Source organism: Sylvia atricapilla, chromosome 9 (assembly GCF_009819655.1).
Source record: "Sylvia atricapilla isolate bSylAtr1 chromosome 9, bSylAtr1.pri, whole genome shotgun sequence".
In the NCBI taxonomy this organism is placed as follows: Eukaryota; Metazoa; Chordata; class Aves; order Passeriformes; family Sylviidae; genus Sylvia; species Sylvia atricapilla.
The window spans coordinates 26,269,284-26,290,359 of NC_089148.1; the positions used below are offsets into that span (position 1 = coordinate 26,269,284).

The 21,076-nt window shown below is 45.7% G+C and overlaps 1 protein-coding gene across 4 annotated transcripts in view; it reads right to left on the bottom strand.

The window, feature by feature from the left end:
• The window catches only part of PATJ (PATJ crumbs cell polarity complex component), a 134,933-nt gene continuing 113,857 nt past the window's right edge, over positions 1 to 21,076 (bottom strand). For 2 of the 4 annotated variants that reach the window (XM_066325375.1, XM_066325379.1), the window contains 11 exons: positions 20,612 to 20,695; positions 18,410 to 18,603; positions 16,514 to 16,661; positions 15,360 to 15,446; positions 12,532 to 12,649; positions 10,944 to 10,981; positions 10,550 to 10,672; positions 9,413 to 9,517; positions 5,923 to 6,026; positions 4,299 to 4,422; positions 1 to 2,655 (listed from right to left, as the gene is read on the bottom strand). In XM_066325375.1, the coding sequence (XP_066181472.1) occupies positions 2,509 to 2,655; positions 4,299 to 4,422; positions 5,923 to 6,026; positions 9,413 to 9,517; positions 10,550 to 10,672; positions 10,944 to 10,981; positions 12,532 to 12,649; positions 15,360 to 15,446; positions 16,514 to 16,661; positions 18,410 to 18,603; positions 20,612 to 20,695 (1,272 nt within the window). In that variant the 3' untranslated portion in view covers positions 1 to 2,508. Of the gene's footprint in view, positions 2,656 to 4,298; positions 4,423 to 5,922; positions 6,027 to 7,901; positions 8,724 to 9,412; positions 9,518 to 10,549; positions 10,673 to 10,943; positions 10,982 to 12,531; positions 12,650 to 15,359; positions 15,447 to 16,513; positions 16,662 to 18,409; positions 18,604 to 20,611; positions 20,696 to 21,076 lie in introns of those variants that run through there. The other 2 variants (XM_066325376.1, XM_066325377.1) reach the window with 2 other exon arrangements.

Genomic DNA, 21,076 nt, shown 5'->3' on the forward strand with positions numbered 1-21,076 from the left:
CGCAACCGAGCTTTATTTAGAACCTTTGAAGTCATAAAACGTCTCGTTTCACTGATCTACGTAAACATACAATCAGGAGGTTTAATTGCTTTTTTCCCTTGCGCAGAAATAAAGTTTTAAACAAACCAGAACACCTCCACCCAGACAAGCGTGATGCAAATTGAATTCTCTGCCTTGGTCCTGCACGTGGAGCATGGTCACTGGTTTATCAATTAGTTGCAATATAATTTTTTTTTTTTTTTTGGCAGTAATATATTCGAACACACAAAGTGCAAATTACAAGAAGCAGAAAATGTTCTCTCTCCTTCTGAGCAACGAGAAGTGCAAAAATGTCTCAGCCCATAAATTCTATTATTTATGTCTATGAACTGCATGTGCATCCCAGGCTAATAAATAGCCATGTACAACTTCATGGATTAAATGTGGCAACGTCTCGGGGTTGGAATGCAATGGCTATAAAAACACAGGACAGAGGAATCGTTCCCTTTGGTTGATAAATTCCACACACTGCTGCTGAGGCTATCTCCTCACTCCTCACCTTGAACTCCTGCATGCCTCGGATACTTGTGCAACCAAAGCAGCTTGTTAAGAATTCTCCAGTTTTCTACATCTGGAGATATTCCTGTGCGTCTGCAATCAAGACTCCACTCACACCTCACTTGGCAAATCAAACAGGGAATCCACTGAAAACGAGAAGTCTCTTCCAGGCACTATTAAGGGAATACCCACCAATGGTTCCAGCAGGCTAAATGCACTTTGTGATTACCTAAAGTTATGGAAAACTTTCCAAGGAAACAAGGAAAAACCCTTTTCCATGAGAACTTATCGCAGCATTCCTGTCTCAGCGTAGTCCACCTGGCTTCAGGACTGGTTCCTGTATGTAAAATGGGGAAAATTCCACTAAATTACTCAGAGCAACTATGTCCTTAACACCCCCCTGCACTGCTCAGTTATTGTACTGCAGATTTTCAACCTTCTTTCCGTTTAATTCCTGGTATTTTTCACACAAAATGAGCAGCCAATTCTGACCCCTCCCCCTGCCTTTAATTTCTCCCAGCTAGATCACCATTATAAATTACGCCAAATAGTCCAATCAGACTGGGCTGCTTCCTCCAAACCCTCCTGCTCCTCTGGATGGGAAGATTAACCCCCAATGCCTTACACTGCCAGAAATCCGCCTGCCAAATTCATCTGCTAAACACCAAGGCTACGCTCATATAATCACTGCTTGATGGCTGGGATGTGGAATGAAGTTGGGAACTTTTGGTTGAACGTTCCTGCACCCCACTTCCACAGTGGGACTGGCCCAGAGTGGGACCAGCCTTGGGAAGGCTCCTCGTGGGCTTCAGACCCCCCCAAAAATTGGCTGGGGGATTCGGCTGAGCTGGAGCGGGTTGAGGAACCTCATCCCAGAATGCTGCACGTGGCTGTGGGAGGTCATCCCAGCACTGCCTGGTGTTACCCAAAATTGACTCTGGCAGCCCCAAGAGAGGAGCATCCTCCATGATCCATGAAAGCCTCTTCCTGCACTGCCTGATCCTGGGGAGACTCTTGGGAATGTACATCAGTTTGGTGGCTTGGATGAACTCCATCGAGCCGGAGGGGCTGCTCACCGTCATTCCTAGAATTACAGGATCACATTCCCAAAGCAAACTTTTTGTCTTCATTAAAGTTTCAGGATGAACAATTATGCTGCAGCTTGGCACGACAACAACTGCCTTTGTATGCGACATGCCTAGCATATATCAGCACGTTTCTTCTTAAAAAATATAATTAGAATAGAATGAGCGACGCTGTTGTTGTTCATGCTGCCTAAATATCTGAAAAGGCTCAAACATTTTAAAAGCCTAAAAAAATAAATTTCCCTCTCCCCTCGTTTATTTTTCATGCTAAAGGCTGCAAATTGACACATCACAGTAATTACCTCTGACTAACTTCCACAGACCTACCCAAAGAGATAAACATGAGAAGTTCACATTTGACTATCAGACTTACTGTGCCGAGCACAAATAATTTCCCAGAGGAGAATTTGATATTTCATCATTTGGAACAGTGGTAATTTAATTACATTGCTAATGTTTTCTGGCATACTTGAAAGAACAATTAGCATAAGTAAATCACGAGTGAGATGACAAGTCGCTTGGCATTCATTTCTGCTCCTCAGATGAGATCAGTTGATGATCTGAATTCTCTTTTGTGTGTGAGCCCATTCCAGGTTCAGCAGCCGCAACACGGGGTTCAGACCAGCGGCGACAAAAAACAAAGCAGAACCAGTCCTGTCCTTTGAAGTTCCTTAATTAAACTTGTCCAGAGAAACCTCCAGAAGCCACCAGAAGTCATGGAGGGCAGGGGAGAAAGGCTGGAAGAAGACGTGAGGAGGCTGGATGAAGCTGGAGATGCGCACCGGCATCAGCGGGAATGCCGATCCATGTCCGCCAGGCTCTGCTGGGGAGGGCCGGGCAGTGTTTGACAGCTCTAGGGATGGCCTAAACAGGGATTTAGTCTGTCTCAGGACAGCACTGTCAGGGTCACCGTGCCCCTCTGGCGTTTCAGGATGGCCACAGCCTGCTCGTGGCTGACACCTTCCAGGGCCTCCCCGTTGACCGCCACGATCTGGTCGCCGCGCTTCAGCCGTCCGTCGTCGGCCGCCGCGCCCTGCAGAGGGTGAACCATGGCTCAAGGCTGGCACAGCCGGGCTCCTGCAGCCCAGAGTGCTGCCAGGAGTGAGGGATGGAGAGCTGGGAATGTCCCTCATGGCCCCCAGGGATGTCCCCCACAGCCCCCAGGAATGGCAGCGCTGAGCTGACCCCGAGCGCCGCTCCCCACCCCGGGTTACGTGCCCAGGAAGACACAGAGTGGGCTCTTCCCTGGAAAAACAGCCTGGGTGGAGGCTGGTTCTGGATTTTCTCCTTGTGGAGAGGCTTGTTAAAGCTGCCTTTAAATGCTCTCCATGCCTCACTGAGAAAACTCTGAGAAAACAGCTGAAAAAGTGGGGAGGGAACCAACCTGGGCACTGCCCCCAACCTCAGACGTACATGCAAAATGGCCTCGAGTTGTTTAGACTGAACATCAGAATAATTTTGTTCACCAAAAGGTGCCCAGCACAGGAGCAGACTGCCCTGTGGAGTCCCCATCTTTAGAGGGATTTAAAAGCCATGTGGCACTTGGGGACATTAGTTGGCAGTGTTGGGGAAATGGCTGGACTCAGTGATCTCACAAGGGTTTTTCCAATGTAAAAAGTTCTGTGACAGTCCTGAAAACTTCCAGAGAGCTTTAGAAATGGCTCCTGTGCTCCAGACATCCCAGTGAAGTTCTTGTACCTACATCCCAAGCCCCACCTGCCCAGAGGTCATGTCTTTCTGCCCCACCAGTGACTGCAGGAACTTTAGATTCCATTTAGGATTTCTCAGTCGTGCTCACATCTAGGAACTTGCAACCCTAAGCACCACTTGAAAGGCACAATATTTTAATAATTTAAAATAGTAAAAATACCAGATATTTGTGCTTTGAGGCCCCAGAGGAGCAGAAGCAGGAGATAAGGCTCCTATTTCACCTTCAGACAAAGTTTTCTCAGCTACATCATCTACCCTGCCACAAGTGACACCAAGCAGGCACAGGGCAAGCAGCTGCATGTGACACACTTCACAATTATTTTATGGGAAGTATCCCTAATTCCCAGTGGTCATCTTCCCTCCCCTTACATCTCCACAACTCTGCTCATGTGGCCATGCCTGACAAGTCTTGCTGGCTCATTTTTAGCAGGGGATGGATGGGAAAAGGGACATATCTCCCTCCCATAATATGCTATATTATGATTTCTTCCCCAGCCTCAGAGGCTGGAGCTCTCTGTACCTGGCAGAGACCCCCAATCCCCCCAGAATCTCTGGGATCAGAGATGGGCTAATTCCTGTTTTTTCATCAGGGTACAGCATCTCTACAATTTCCTCACTCCTGCACAGTGGGGGGAAAAAAGATACCTTCAATACCTGCTGGAAATCTCTTGGAGATTTACAGATAGGAAAACTGCCTTATAAATATTTTAATGTACAAACCCAAGTTTCCCAAGTACACAGAGCAATTTGGCTGAGACAAAGTGCCTTGTTTCAGCCATCAGCAATATGAAATATAAACTGAGAAGCCAGCTATGACTTCTGGGTCCACTAACTCACAGCAACGGACTCAGACATTACATTTTGCTTTCTGCTACGTAATATATTATCCGTGCCCAATCTTAGGTTTATTTTTAAAGATAATATAGAAAAAAAGGGGAGAAAACAAACAAACAAACAAAAAGATACCTTGGCAAATATAGTCTTGACATAAATGGGCAGGTCTCCATGGGGGCTTCCATACCCCCCCACAATACTAAATCCCAGTCCATCAGAGCCTTTCTCCAAAGTAATAATCTTAGGTTGAGGTGCTCTGAAAACACAATAAATATCACTTAGATAAGCAATGTCTGTCTCTGGGGATTTTATGCAGAAGGAACACTTACAGAGACATTTATCTAGCACGAGGTTTTTTTTCACACAGTCACAAACCATGACCCTTGCACTGGAACATTCCTGCAAAGCCCGGAGTTCAAAGGCTGCTCTGTGTGCTCCAGCTCCTCACTTGGAAAACATTATTTTTAATTATTATATTGTAGCCACATCCCCGTGCTCATAACTCCAGAGCTCATCAGTTGGGGCCTGAACTCTTCAGGGGTTTTCTCTGCCTACACTGAGCAGAGGAAGACTTTTTTTTTTTTTTTTTTGGGTGGAATTTAGACCCCTCACATGAATTTATCCATCTCAAATTTGAAATTAGTAAGAACTGTTGTGGACAGAAGGTGGCACAGCTGCCCAGGGCAGTGGTGGAGTCCCCAGCCCTGTGTGGATGTGCCTCTTGGGGACAGGGGTCAGTGTTGGCCTGGGCAGTTGGACTCGATGATCTGGGAGGGTTTTTCCAACCTAAACTATTCCATGATTCCGTGAAAAACATTTGGCATCTTCCAGCTATCTAAAGGTGCAGCCCAAGCTGAGTAGTATCTATGCATTTTTTAGGACATACCTAATTCTGCTTCATATTTTCACCTCCAAATTTCCCTGCTGCAAATTTCCCCTCCCAAATTTCAAATATGAGAAGAGAATACAAATTCTTTTGCAAAGCAAGCAGTTCTCCTTTGAGAGCAGCAATAAAACCAGTATCTCCCAATTTAAGACCACAGAATGCAGCACAAATAGCTCAACTTTTACACTCAACCCTCCTGAGGCAGGGCAGCAACTTCTTAAAATAAATAGAATGAACCACAGAATGAAAACAAAGAATATAATGAAAATGATGAGCTGAAATGGAGAATAAATGAATTTCAGAATGGGTAACTGGGATGCTACAGTGTGAGAAGCACACGATGGAGAATGATGCACAGCAGGGCTGGACCTCCAACTTCCATTACCACATACAAAGTGCTGCAAGCAGGAATTATTTTAATTGGATTTTTTTTTTTGACTCATAAAGCTATAAAGATTGAAAAGACAAACGTCCTGGGACATGTTTTGAATGGTGTTTTTAACACCTCTGGCATCAGTCTGCCAATACCAAATTATTTCAAATTGCTACGATCAGAACTTCGAGATGAGGAAACCAATGGAAAACAGCAGAAATACCATGTCAGCACAACATTAAGGAAGAAAAGTGATAGTTTTTCCTTGAAAAACACCCAGACATAGTACTTGGAAACACATTTTGTGCTTATTTACTCCAGCAATTTCTGCCAGCAGGCGAAGACAGACAGGAGCCCGTCATCAGCTTGGGGAAGGTCACAGAGCTTTCACTTCAAATGTGATGGTAAATCAGAGAGAGAAGCAATGGGGGAGACCTCCTTTCCCCCTTTCCCTGGCCCAGAAATCCTCCCCAGGTGTGCAGAGAGCAGGGACTTACTCGGGGTCCTCGGCGGGATGCTCGGAGGGCGGGCTGAGGCTGCAGCCCGGGGACATGCTCTCCAGCTGGCTGGCAATGGCACTGATGTTGGTGTCAGCCACCACCTGGGCAACAAGGGAGGCAAGGAAATACAGTTTGGAAAATCAGCTGGTGACTCTTTTTTTTTTTTTCCCTTTAAAAGCTTTAAAGCTGAGTCCTACTCTCTTAAATCTCCACTGATTCCACGCTTTCAGGTGAGAGCAGCCACCTTCCTGGGGTGGTTCAGTGAAAGTTTTGCCCTGAAGCTTTGTCTTGCCCTCACAAGACCATCACTCAGGCTCTGAGCAAAGGGGAGGAGTCTTTCTGGGTAATCCAGAGAAAAAGGTTGCTTTTCCAAGGAAAGTGACTCAACACAAGGGCTCCAGGATTGGTCTTTGAAAGAAGCCACCATAACCTTTAAGAGAGCACCAAGATCCAAAGCACTACTGGGCAAAGACCCTGAAATGCCTCAGACTGGTTTGTTCGATGAGCAGGGAACAAATTCATCCTTGGTTTTGACTTTTCTCAGTTTTTAGAATGCAAACAAACTGGATTGTTCAAATTCCCAATTCTGGGTCCTCTGTTATTCTGCAAACACCCTGAATGATGCTCTGAGGGCTGGAGCACCTTTCTATGGACACAGGCTGGGGGTGCCCACCTGGAGAGAAGCTCCAGGGACACCTCAGAGCCCCTTCCAGTGCCCAGAGGGACTCCAGGAGAGCTGGAGAGGGAACAGGGACAAGCATGGAGGGACAGGACACAGGGGATGGCTTCCCACTGCCAGAGGGCAGGGAGAGATGGGGTATTGGGAAGGAATTCCTTCAGTGAGAGTAGTGAGGGCCCTGGCATTATTTTTTTTTTTATTGATGCTAATTTTTTATTTTCTTTTTTTTTTTTTCTTTTTTTTAAATTTTTTTTTTCCTGGAAAATTTTCAAAGAAACCACCACGAAGTGGTTTGGATTTGAAGTATTTATAGCTTGAAAGGACATCAATTTCCCAACAGGTACACGCTGTGGTTATCCCCTAACTCCATCTCCCTCTGAGGAGATATTCTTCTCTGCCTGATGTTTACTGCAGCACAGGAGTCCAGCTCAGACACAGGGAAAAACAGCCAGGAAGCACAATTCCAATATTTCCTCTAGCTATGGCCTTTTTTTATCAAAGTGAGCACTCATTGCTGTGAACTTGGCTTTAAGGAAAACTTCCCTTTTCAAAGAAATTCATTCTATAAATCTGTTCTAAATGAGTGCTCACAATTCTTCCACAGCAATATTTCCCCAATCATCTGGAGCCAAGAGAGGGATAGAGCCAGGAGTTCTTCCTTCAAATTTTGCATCCCAGGACTCAGGTTCCAGGATGCCCCAAAGGAAAGGGGTCCAGCAGATGAGAACAGCACCTGGCTCAGCCAGCAAAGACCCCACCAAGGTTCCCTTCCTGTGGCATTGGAATAAGGAATTCCAACCAGCATTTGTCATGTTTTTGTTGTTGTTATTGTTGTTCAATAAAACAAGGGCTAAAGCAAATCTATATTCAAAAAATCTTCAGCTGGCAGCAAGAATGTATCAGAGTTCAACAACCTGGTAAAGAAGCTCCCCCTTATCTCATTACTACACCTGCAGAAAAAAAAAATTAAATTAAACCAAGGCATCAAAACAGCCGAGAGGGATGATTGTTCCCCTGAGACCTTAATCTCCCATTTGCAAACAGCATTTGCAAACTCCTTCCCAGGACGTTTCCCATAATAAGCCTTTCCACCCCACTGAACACAATTATCTGACCTTTCAGAGCAGTTTGCCACGAAGTGGTCTACCCTGATAATAAACAGGATTACTTAATGGCACATCAGCCATGATGATCACAGCGATAGGATTGTTCCATCTGGATTGTTTTGATTAAAAATAATAATAAAAAAAAGAGCAGTTTGGTGGTGGAGAGGTACCTGTGGTTGGCTGGTGGGGAAGGGAACCATCACCAGGCTTTGACAGTGCTCCAGGTGTTAAAATACAACATCCCGCCTTCCTAGAGCAAGTTTTTAATAGAGGAAAACAGACTCTATTCTATCCCAACAAACCTCCATCATCTGTGAACAGCATCAAGCTCATTTTAATGAGACAGAACGCTCAGAGGGCAAAAACGTGGATGAAAAACAGCCAAGTGACAAACCCAAAGACACTTCCAGAAGCAGCTCTTTAACCCAGTGGCATTTCTAGAAGAACCTCTTTGTTTGTGTGAGCGACCCAGTGACAGAGTGCTCCATCAGGAATATTTTTAAATCCATCATGAGGTGCAATATTGAGCTGTATTACAGCTTTCAAGATGAGCAATTTTGGGTTCTGCAGCAAGCCTTCATTTTCTATTCAGGGAACACTGTTGACATGAAAAGTGAAATTACTCAACGTTAGTAACAATATGATAACTATAATTTAACAGAGGATCCTCAGCTGGTGTAAATCTGTGTGTTTCCTCTGACTTCAATGGAACTACACAAAACACCATCTGCTCTGGAACTGGCTCATCACTTACTGGGTCAGCAGTTCATGGGCAGACAAAACAAAGAATAAGCAAGTCTCAAACTAAGTTTATTATCATTTCATTGCCTCTTTTTTTCTTTCCTCCCCCCCTTCTCCGTTTTTTATAGTCACATTTGTGTCATAATACAAGCAAGAAGCTTGCAAAAATCCCTCAGGATGTGTTCCAAAATCCAAAATGCTGCGATGATAAAGAGAGTAAAGAGTAGATTTTAGTGGTGCCTTCGGCTTGTTTTCCAGTTGTTGCGATAATTCTGCAAACGAGGAGAATTTTGAATTCTAACTGGCGAGTATTTTCCCCATTTCTTTGTGTAAACATAAAAATAAACTATGGATCAACACAATGGCAGGCAGCAATTAGAAGCAATGTGGCAGAAGATGTCCCTTTTAGCTACCAGAGAAGCACAGCAGTGACAGCACTGTTTTGTCTCCTGAGTGTTTTTATCCTTTACCTGATGAATAATCAGTTCCAGGCAGCACTGTCTTAGTGATGATGCCATCAGTTTTCCTAAATTCCACTAGAATTTCTTCCAAGGACAAGAAAACCACCCTGTGGGTCTCTGTCTCATTACATCACAAGCACACACACACATTTTCTTGTTCCTAGTTAACTTCCAATAAAAAAAACCCAAAAACAAACAACCAAACAAACCCACAACTTGGAAGCTTGTTGATTTATCACGTGTGGCAACAAGTTATTCTGTTCCCTTTGTCATGCTTTTATAGAAGCATGCTCACAGCCTGTATGAATGGCAATAAAGGAGTTTTTGAATGGAAATGACTCCTTGCTCTCCTTCTGTGTAATTCCCATCAGCAAAGCACCCTGCAATTCTGTGCCAGGGATGCTCAGGGTTCCTTTTTTTTCTTTTTTTTTTTTTTTTCTTCCTTCCTGAATGCCATTTATCTACCCTGCTGCAGCTGCATGTTCAATTTATCACCATACCTGCAGGATAATGCTCCCATAAGCATTCTTTAGTAGATTAACTGCATCTGCATGAGACAGCCCATCCAAAGGTTGCCCATTAATGCTGACAATCCGATCTCCAACCTGAAAGTACAACAGTAATGGAAAATTACCAGCATTAGGGAAAATTGAAATTAAGAATGCTTAAAATTCCTCGTGAACCTGGCACTGCAGAGTCATGCTTCTCTTTTGCAGGATCCCTTTTGTGAGGATTCTGCACTGCCAGTGATCATTTCCCATCCTCTTTTAAACACTAACAATACGATCAGAGGAACAAAGGTGGGGTGTATTTTACTCTTTCTATGTGCAAGAAGAGACAGAGGGAGATTTTCACTGCTGTCCTCCCATCCAGAAAGGATTCATTTGTGTCTGAATGTGCAGGCAAGTTCATGTTCTTCCAGACTGTGTAAGCACATGCTGAATGTTGTACAGGAAGAGTGGGAACTTCTGATATTAATTCAATTAACCTGGATGGCTTCTTCTTCCTACACACAAAAATGATCTCGACCCTGCCATTGTTTAATTCCATTAGAGACAAGGCATGAGTGCAGCAGCATGTCCTAATGAATCTCATGGGCCAAAGCATGTGGACCTAATAATAAATTCTTTTCAATCCTCATGGTTCCTTGAAACTCTCTCCAAAACTGGAAGTGTTCACCATGGCCATGCCTGCAAACCCTCACATGCTGTGGGTCTGATCTGGGTTTGATCTTAAGATCAAACAACTCATTTTTGATCTGGTTTCTACCTGGTTTGAGCTCTAAATGATGCCCAGTCTGGAGCTCCCAAAAGATCTGTGGTTTCCAGAGAGCCTCTTGCTGCCCTGCCTGGGTCTGGATGAACACAGACATTCCAAGACCACTACAAATGCATTTAAGTTCTTCCTCTGATCATCACTTTTCCAACATGGGCAGCAATTGCCATTATTCCCAACAGAAGGGCAGATTTATGTTTTGGGGTGGATTTTTTTTTTTTTTTTACTTTGTTTTGCCTTTATATAAAAAGAAGCAGAGTGGTCAGTGAGAGATTATCAGTGACAGCAGGTAGAGAAGTACCTGAGGCTTCAAGGGCCAGGTGGGAGATGAAACAGGGAATATTGAGGGCCCCTGTACTCACTCTGAGCCTTTGTGTCCGAGCGGCCACTCCGCTGGCCTGGATCATGGCGATGAAGATGGGGATGTCTCCCAAGGGACTGCCCTTCCCTCCTGCTATGCTGACACCCAGGGCATCATTTGGGCCCTGCAACAAAGCAAAACCAGACATCTGCAGTGAGGGCCATTTGCAGAGGGGCTGTGTTCAGGGTATGGCAATAACTGACTGCTCTGATGGGTGGAACGGGGAGAAAATGGGTTTGACACACACATTTCCTCACCCAAAGCACAGGCACGCATCCAACAGCCGACTGCAAACACAAAAAAATGCAGTTTGGCTTGTGAGAAACGCTGCAGAAATGACCCAACTTCAGTGAAAGGAGTGGGCTTTATGAATGGATAGAAAACAACTCACTGACCCTTGTTATCTCCACAGTCCTCGGGCCCATATCGGCGCCTGGTAATAAAGAAACAAACAATTAGCTTCTGTAATTAAGAGATAATATAATTAAGAGATAACGCTGTCAGGTGACAATGGTCCCTTGCTGCCTAGGCAGAATTATCACCAAGCAGGAGTGGAGCCTTCCTGTGCCAAGGCAGGCAGTGCTGCCCACGTGAGGAGGAGGAGGAGGAGGAGGAAGGATGAATGCGGTGCAATCCCCCAGCTCTCGATGTCACTGTGACTCCCATTGTAGCCCAGCCACAATCTGTGGAACAGCAGCACTCTGCCAGCCTGGAGAACAGCCCTATTGTGCCTTCACTCCATTAAAGATTGGCTTATTATTCCTAAATCACAGCGTCCTTGCACAAAGGGCTCTGGGAACGGGGCAGTTCCAGGGATCTCCTCTTCCCATTTGTGCTGTGTTGGTAAATAATGGACAGGCAGAGAGTCAGGCTGGTGTGTATCCAGTCATAGGGGGTGGAAAAGGACCCAAAATACTGGAAAAGAGGAGGAAAAGGGGAAGGAAAAGGGGAAGGAAAAGGGGAAGGAAAAGGAGAAGTGAATAAGGATGAGAAGGAAAGGAAAGGGGGAAGAGGAAAAAAGGAGCAGGGAAAAGAGAAGAGGGAAAGTGGAAAAAGGGGAAGGGAAGCGAGGAGAGGAGAATGGAATGTAAAGCAAAAAGGAAAAAGGCAAAGAGAAACTTCAGAGGCATTGTTCAAACTCCAACTTTTTCAGCCCAACAAGCTGATGGTGCATGAACCATCAGGTCCTGAGCTCTGCTACACCCACCCCTAACTGTACCAGCTTCAATGAAACTATTTTAAGAGCCTTGCAGAAGGCTGGCAGAGTAAATCTCTTCCAAAATTCCACGATTCATACTCCCCCAAACCAGCACTCCCCACATCCATGCAGGTGTGCCTGGGCAGGAGCACCAGCTGAGGTCTGTGGCACTGGCAAGCCCAGCCCTGGGGACCTCAAATCAGGCTCAGGAAATGGCCAGTGCTGCAGGACCTGTCCAGACAGCACGAGGAAGGATGCCCAAAAGCCACCAGGCTCCTGCAGTGCTTGCAACCTAGCAGAAGAAATGTCTTCTCCTCCTGCCCATGGTCAGATGTGAGCAAAGATTCCCAGCTCCTGGAGGAACTCTCTCTCCCCAGGCCGCTGCGGGTCGTGGATTTCGCGCTCTCTAAACCTGCAAATTGCAAACTGGGCATTGTGACTTTCTCATTACAAAACACCCCTTTATGCACTCGAGAGCAACAAAGATATAAATGAAGTGGTGGCAGCTTTATTCCCTGAGAAGACTGTTTCTAATGCGAGAGCCATGCCTGTGCTAAGCCTCTGACAAGGAATTCTGCACTTAAAACAGAGGGGCCATTACTCCTCCAGCAGCCATAAAAATCATGTCATCTTCTGGGAAGTGTTTGGGTCTTAAAAACATCCGTGGGGCGTCTTCTGGGAGGCTGGGCAGGAAGGGCAGATTCCAGTGTTCAGTTTGGCTTTTAAAGCAGCCCAAACATAAAGCAAACCACACTCAGCTGCTCTGACAGCCGCCCACTTTGTACCTGAGCTTCTCTGGGACGTGTCTGCTGAGGATCTCTTTGTGCTGACAAAGCTCTGCAAGGTGGAGAGGACGGGTGCCAGCGCGGGGTGGAAGTGGCTGTGCACACTCTGTTGGCTCGCCTGAGGGTGAAAAGAAATGAAAAAACCCCTGTGAGTCAAACCCAAAAGTGAACTTTAAACCAGCCCTTGCGACAGACGGGCGCAGCTGTGCTCTGTGCCAGCCACACTGGAAATGCCACATTGGCCACGCAAGTGCAAACCCCTCTGTGGAGGGGAAACCCACCAAAACCTCCCTGTGGAGGTGAAGTCAGCATCCCTGGAGGGATTTAACAGATGTGTGGACGTGGCACTCGGGACAGGGGTTAGTGCTGGGCCTGGCAGGGCTGGGGAATGGTTGGGTTTGATGGTCTCGGAGGGATTTTCCAGCCTCAGTGGTTCTGTGGTGTTGCTCACAGTGCTACAGACCCTTACTCCACACTGAGGTGTTGCTCAGGTCAGCTTTAGGCAGTGTTTCCCCCCCTCTCAGTTGCTCCCAGGTTGTCTCCACACCTTAGGAGAAGGGGAAATGACGGGCACCTTCCCTGTGATGCCCCTGCAGGCAGGAGCACCCACGAGGACAAAGAGCTGCTCTCTCACATGAGGTGGGGACAACAGGGACACCCATCCTGGCACCTGGCAGGAATCTTTGTTCTTTTAGCTGAATCCACTGTAATTGCCTCTGCTCCTTCTATTTGCCCAAAAACCTCCTCTCACTTCCAGAAGAACATGGGAGCTTGACACAGGGTGAGCCTCCAAAGGGAGAAGCTCCCTCCTGCTGCCTTTTCCATTTCCCTCCTTTTCCCTCTCTCCTTGTCTGGCTTTGATCTTCAGACTCTGCCCCTCGAGGAAACCCAATCATCAATTTAGGAAGTGCACCTGAAAAGGTTCCACTGATGGCCAGACCTTTCCAGCTGGGCTGCCTTGCCCAAAACAAAGATATGGCCCATCCTTCTCTTGCACAGCAGAGATTTCTCCCCCAAAACGCATCAGCTGGTGACTCAAAAGCCCTGACACATTTATCCCAGTGGCCAGGGTGCAGCTGTCAGTGACAAACATCAGGCACAGCACAGCTTCCACCCCTGGGTGCCAATTCATGGCGCAGCTAACAACATTTGCAATGCCTGTGAAAAGAAACCCCTGTCCTGCACCACAAGGCTTCGATTGCCACTGCTCAAGGGATGCAGTGCACCCACAAAAAAGCCAAGTGAGGACAAAAAGGTCTGGATGCTCTTGGCCAGCACCTTCTAAAGCAGCTCTTGCAGTTGTGCAAGTCGTTCAAGCTGATTTGCTGCATTATCTGCCAAGGTTTTTATAACTCTTGGAAGGGTTTTGGCGAGATACATTTATTCAGTTTGCAAAATCACCAAGCCACTTCGGAGCAGGGAGATGAAGGCTCTCAAATGGCTCTGCATCAAGGAGATTAGGATTTCTTGTATTTAAAGAAAGGCAGGAATTACCAGGTTCCTGCAAAAGCCTCTTATGCTACAAAAAAAGGAGATGATGTCATTTAATCTGAATTTTTACCTAGCCCATGTTAGATATGGTGGCACTTTGCTTCCCTTTCAGCTTGAGCTTTTTTTATGGTAAAACCAGGTAGTTTTTTGCTGTCACTTTTTTGATTACTTTGCTCTTCCTTAAGGGTTCATGTTGACCCAATGGGCAAAACAAAATGTGATACCTGACTGCTGACTTAATGCAATCAGTGCAATTTCCCTCTGTCACTTCACTTCTCCTTGCCTGCTGCATGCACTGCAGACATTTCTCCAAAGCTATTGTTTGTAAAGCTGAGCTTAGCCCAGCTGTTCCCACATGGCTTTAGCCCTTCCTGGTACCTCACCATCTCCAGCCAGCCAGGACCACTGCTGGCCTTTAGGGAGTGAAGAAATCACACTGTGCTGGGAAAATTTTGGCACCTTTTTTGGGGTTGTTCACGGACAGGCCTCTTACAGACCTCCTTAAAAACATTCCTGCTTTAACTCACATCTCCCCTAAGCCTCCTCTGGCTCCTCCTCTATGTTTCCAAAAACCAAACCCTTCTTTTAGCAGTGCTGGATCCCCCTCATGTGCAAACTTCCCCATGGCAGAAAGAAACCCCCTCCAGCCTCACCCTGCTGTGAGTCACTCTTTTAGAGACATTGGCACCTTAAATAAAACGTCAAAGCAGCCGATTTTCAGAAGGAAAACCCATTCAGAAGAAGTTTTCTGAGTCACTGTGCCTTGTTTCTCTCCCCTGCAACCCTCCAGGTTTAACACCAAGACTTGGTGTCTGAGCAGAATGAGGGGCACAGGGAGAGGGGAAAGGCCCTGCTCTGATTGAAAAAGGAATTGTTGTCCTCGCTTCAGGTAAAAAGCAAGTGAAGCAGGAAATTGCTCTGTGTTTTCTTGGAGAGGAAAGCAGCTCTCCTGTGGTTCTGCTGGAAGATGGGCAGAGATACAGTTTGGTTTCATTAGCCTGTTTTGATAGACAAAACAGCTGCAGAAAATACATCCAAGCAGCTCTTTCAGCTCTTCAAACCAAAAACTTTCTGGGCCATCATCATTTGGGAAAGATATTGCAGATTTTTGGTGTGTCTTGAGAAGACACTCCTTCAACAATAAATACATTAACCAGCTCTTCTGCTCAATCAGCATTCCAGCTGCAGTTCAGCACAGAAAATCATGGGGATAAAATGTTTCGTTCCCCACCCTCAGCAGTGTCTGTGGAAGGATGAGCTTCATGTGCACATCTGTGCACCATCCCCACGCTCTGCCCTTCACAGCTCCAGTTTAAGCAGAGGAATTTGTCACTGACCTGACTGTTTTGGGATGTTTTCCGTGCTGACAGCCATGACCCAGCTCGCAATCTCCCCAGCTCAAGATGCACCAGGCCTTGAGCACACTTGGAAAAAAAAAAAAACCACAACAAAAATCAACCCACAATGTACAATTTAAGTAGACATATGATATTTCATGCCCTCCTGGAGAGAATTATGTTTATATTCAGCACCACGAGTCCGTGAAGAAAGCCAGAAGGAATGCTCAAAACATGAACTCTTGTATTTAGACAGCACAAAAAGTGGATTTAGGCTTGTCCTGAAGGTTTCTCCTGGTTGCTGAATTGAGTATGGATCTCCCCCTTGCAAACTGGCAGCAAATTTGCTCAGCAAAAAATCCCAAAAAGCCCCAAACTCTTTAGCAGACATTTGAAAAACCCTTCAGAGGCAAAATGCTGCAGAAAAGGGTGAATTTAACCCATATGGATCCAACTTAATAAAATACTCTTGTACCACCGGTTCCCAGTTCTTAAATAGGTAAACTTTTGGCAAGGTACCAACCCTGAATGGAAAAAGCAAGGAAATAATTAGCCTTTCCCCTGAAGAATGAAAGAAATCATGTGCAGAAACACTGGTGGGGATGGCAGGGGGAAAATCCTGGAAGCAGCTGCAGTTTGGAACAGAAATGGATCTTCAGCATCCACTGGTGGCACTTGTGGCCATCCCACCCCTGTCCTCTCCCCCAGCCCAAGCAGCCATGGAAAAAGGCAACTTCTCCCAGAATTTCAGAGTAAAATCTCTCCTGGAAGGTGGAAAGCTGTGCAGGAACAGATTTAAGCTGTCATTTTATCCCTGCAGGTCAGTACAGTGAAGCCAAAGATTTATTTCAGTTCTGGTTTGTGTTGCCTCTCCCGTTTCCAAGTGTTTTTCTAACACATGAGAGACGCAGTTGCATTTTAAAATAAATGCCTAAATACTAAATGTGCCTTTGTGTTCCTGCTTAATATCATCCAATTCCTAGAAATACACAGAGAAGTGACTTTAAATGAACCCCCCAGTTATTTCAAATGAAATTCTTGTCTCAGTAATCAGCTGGAGCTGTCCTGTGTATGGTAAATAGCACTTCAGGATAATTACCTTGCACAGTGTCAGTAACTGCAATTCAGTATCTCAAAATGTATTCTGTACTCACCTTAAGTATAGTGGCAACAGTCTCTTGTGAGGCATTTCTCATATCCTCCCCATTTACAGACAAAATTTGATCTCCTTGAATTAATCTTCCATCTAGGTCTGCAGCTCCTCCTTTAACAATGTCAGAGATAAACACTCCACTTCCATTTCTAACAATGCAAGAAGCATATGGCTAATTACACAATCCAATATTCTTTGGGAGACCAATTTAGATTACTTGCATTTAAGAGACATTAAAAGAAACCTGTGAGCAGAGGAAGAACCAATTCTACACCCCATTCAGCTGTGTAAAAAAAATAAATCGATGAGTTTTAAAAGCACAGCATGTTTTGCTAATATTTAATGTTGTCTTTCCCCTTGAACTGCTAGTTCTGACTGTAGGATACATAAAGATTTATGGAAAACACCATTTATTTGAACAGAAGCCTGAGGTTTGGTCTATAATGGAGTTAAACTATCTCCTGATGGGTTAGTGGTGGACCTGGCAGTGTTTAGTTAAAGGCTGGACTCAATGATCTTGGTGGGCTTTTGCAACCTAAATGATCCTATGATTCCTTGCTGTGAGCTGGTGCCAGCTGCAGTGCCAAGATCTGGCATTTTTTTATCCTTCACCTGAGGGACACAACACTTCTCACTCTGAATTATACCTGGGTATCCTTTAACAAACTTCAGCAATTGGGCTCCTTCTAAGGAGGGGATCCCCAGTTGCTGAAGGATTCAGGAGCAGCACAGGAAGTTGAGCACAGAGGCAAAGGGAGGAGGGCTGGACACTGCCATTACCAACTGCAGGGTAATTTACATCATTTAAATTAATCACCCACCCCACAATCTGCTCACAACACCTGGGTTAAACATTGCCGCCCTAAAAACTGCTGCAGAAAGTCTACTGACCACAGGCTGTCAGGATAATGACACGGTGCTTTGTAATTGCAAAAGTAAATTATTTTTGCCAATACAGGAGGGCAACTCCAACACTGAACAAGTGTCACGCCATAAATCTCTTTTAGCAAAAGAAGATTAAAACCATCAGTGCTCTGGTTTGAGTGATCTAATAGCAGTGGTTTAGGGATGCATCAGGAAAAAGTCACATTTTATTAGGCTGCTGCTACTTCTCACTGTATTGCTCTCTACAACTCCCTGACACGAGGGTGGAGCCAGGACAGGGCAAGAAGGAACGGCCTCAAGTTGTGCCAGGGGAGGTTTGGGGTTGGATATCAGGAAGAATTTCTTCATGGCAAAGGGTGGCCACACATTGAAAGTCCAAGGAAGGACTGGAGGTGGCACTCAGAGCTCTGGGCTCGGTGACATTGGTCACAGGTGGGACTCCATGGCCTTGGAGGCCTTTTCCAGTCTCAATGGCTCTGTGTCTCAGGTTGTGCTCTGTAAATTGCTCTCTGCAGTGTGGCACAGTCACTGTGAACTGCTCAGGGTTTGGGTCTAACTCACCTCTCACCCTCCACTGACCTCGGTCCCTTTGAACCCAGCATGAGCTCAATCTAACTCACAAATGCATCTGCAAAGGCACGTCCTGGAAGGAGTTAGGGTCGGCTTATCCCCCAGTTTAGAAACCAGAAAAGCCATGGTGAGGGCCTCCAGAGCCCTGAGACACAGCTCCCCTGGTGCCACAGAAGAGTGAGCCCCCAGTTCTGCATGGGATTCCCTCTCTGTGCCCGGAGCTCTCCTGGGCAGCAACAACCTCCACTTCTCAGCTCTGTTCTGACACAAGGAGCCACAAACACGGCCCCACTGAATCCTGGAAGACATTTAAAATACACAAGCCTGCTCCTCATGGAGTTTCCCCTTTATTTCACATTCCATTCAACTCCTATAGCTGTCCACACGTCAGAATCCCGAATATTTCCCATCGGAAGCGCTGTCAGATCAGAGACGCTCTTACCTTTTCCCAGCTATGCTGAGCCCCAGCCCTCGGCCCGTTTTCTTTTGGATATCAACTGAGAAAATCTCCAAGTTCTCCTCATCCTTGTAGTGTGCCTCATTCCTGTAAACCACCAGCTGCACCTTCTGGGGCGTCTGGCGGAGGGCGGTGATGGCCTCCTCGTGGCTGGCCTGCCGCAGGTCGATCCCGTTCACCTGCAATGATCAGTGTTTGCTTTCCAAATGACACGGATGGATGGCCTTTCCAGCACACCCTGCCCCTGGGTGACAGCACGGATCTGTCAGTTGGACACCCCTTGGTGCTCCAATTGAGTGTTCCTATCTCCAGAGGGCCGAGATCCTGGGTCTCCTATGGAGTGTGAGCTCGGAGATTTGTGATGCTGCCTGGAGTAAATCTCGACAATCAGAACATTTTGGGGTTGGGGGTTTTGGCTGTTCTCCCCTTCTTTTTAACCTCAAGCCTTTGGAACTTCAAGCAATCCTTCTTTCTCCAGCTACACAAAGTGGGAGGTGCTCCTTTGAGCTCCCTGTGTTTCTCAGCACTCAGATCCCTTCTCCCCCAGCTCCGTAACATCACCAAGATGAAAACAGAAGGAATCAGAAACACCCGCAAATCAATGGGCACAGAGAATCCCAGGCAGGATGTATCAAATGGTGATTTTCCCTTTTTCCCAATAGATGGCACACCAGACCACTGCTGGAGCAGCCAGCTACACTTCTCTTACCACAACCTGAGAAGGTTTCAGCATTTTAGTAACATCAGATGGAACAAGAAGTTCTGTCTAAATGTTCCTTTAAAAAAACAAGTCTTTTGCAATGTGAAACTTAATCTGATTTTGCCAAGCCTGATCCACAAGTGCCCTTTAAGGTGTTTGCCCATCTTCTGTCAACTAAATCATCTTTTATTTTTTCATACCAAAACATATCAATACTTAGACATTTTTGAAGTCTCTTTAGGAAGTAGCATGAACTGTAACAGAATAACCACAAATGTTAATCCACTTCCATAAGTTTTAAAGGGAATGAAAATATTTCTCAGAATTTCTAGATATGCAAAACTGCAATCACATCTAATTTTACATTAAGATAATTGAGACTAATCTTTATTCTCTATATTCTTTTGTACCAATTCTGCACACATTCATTTGTAAGTGCATTGATATTCTTTCCTCGACACAGGCATCTACATGTGCTTTATCACACTAATCTGAAACTAATTCAGTCATCTTTTTGATTAATACAGCTTTTAAAAGCTGAAATAATAACAATATTATGGCTCACAAACATTAGCACTTTCCTGTTTGGCCAGAGAAGAATTAATTAACCTGCTCCATTTTTACCCTCTCATTACTGTGCTCTGTTAATACCCCGTTATTTATAAAACCAAAACAACATTCGGCCTCAACGCTAACAAAAATATTTGCAGTGCAAGAGCTGTAAAGACAACTCCCCAAGTACCCCTTGCTATTTTCCTAACCCTACACACCGAGGCCTTAATGGCCATGCTGGGAATTTGTCCTGAGCTGACAGCAGAGCTGCAAAGCAGCTGCGCTGAACCCCTGCCTGACGCAAGTTTCATTTGCAGACCAACACTTCTCTCTTAACCCTTTCCCTCCACCTTTCCCTTGTGTTTGTCTGGGGGGGTAAAAACATCACATTTATTCACAGCAGCCGTTCCCCAGCTGCCTGAAGCGTGGCCTGGGGGAGCTGGTGGCTTCTGCAGGGATGCTCACAACAGGGATGCTGTGGGGTGATGCTGACTGGGATGCTGGGAGGGATGCTGGCAGGGATGCTGTGGGGTGATGCTGACTGGGATACTGGCAAGGATGCTGGCAGGGATGCTACAGCCACCTTCTCCTCCTCACCCCACCTTATCCCAGCTCAATATCTGGATTTCAGGCAGAGCAGAGATACAGGAGCGCAGGCCTCGGAATGAAAGATTAAAGAGATGAATAATACTAAGCTATTGGACATGACAGCTGAACTATGTAATTCAAGAACTGCCTTGCTCAATTAAATTTAATGTATTCTCAATTTGCACCTTCAGTTTATATGAATATATAAGGAAATATGAATTTTTCAGGACGTTCTTAGTGACAGAAGGGAAGGCTCGAGGACGGATCCTATTCAACCTACAAGGGACCTCTGTTGAACAGAAAACAAGTCTCCACAACCAAACACAGGCACAGAGAATGTCATTTACCTCCAGAATCTGATCACCAGCCCAAAGTCTGCCATCTCGGGCTGCTGCCCCTTCTTCATAAACCTCATGGATCACTATGGCATCCTGTGGGAAGAAGGCAGTGGCATGAACCTTGCTCCCCAAACACCCCCAAACTGGCCACCATGACCCACCCCACACACCCCACCAGCTCCACGGTTAAAAAAACAGCACTCCAAGTCAGGAGAAGCAGGACTGCAACACAGGTATTTTGGAATTTTCAGTTTTTTGGGATAAGAAAGTAACTGCTGTAATGAAAATCCAGTATAAAGGTAGAAAGGATTTTGCTCCCCACTTTGGGGTAGTCTTGTCTAGAGGTTCTTCCATCATTTTTATACATTGGCATCAGCAGCACGTGAACTCAGTGTGAACTGTTGTATTAATATCGTCTCATTTTAATGATATTATTTAAAACCAGATTCTTTGGGGCTATGAATATTTTTAGGG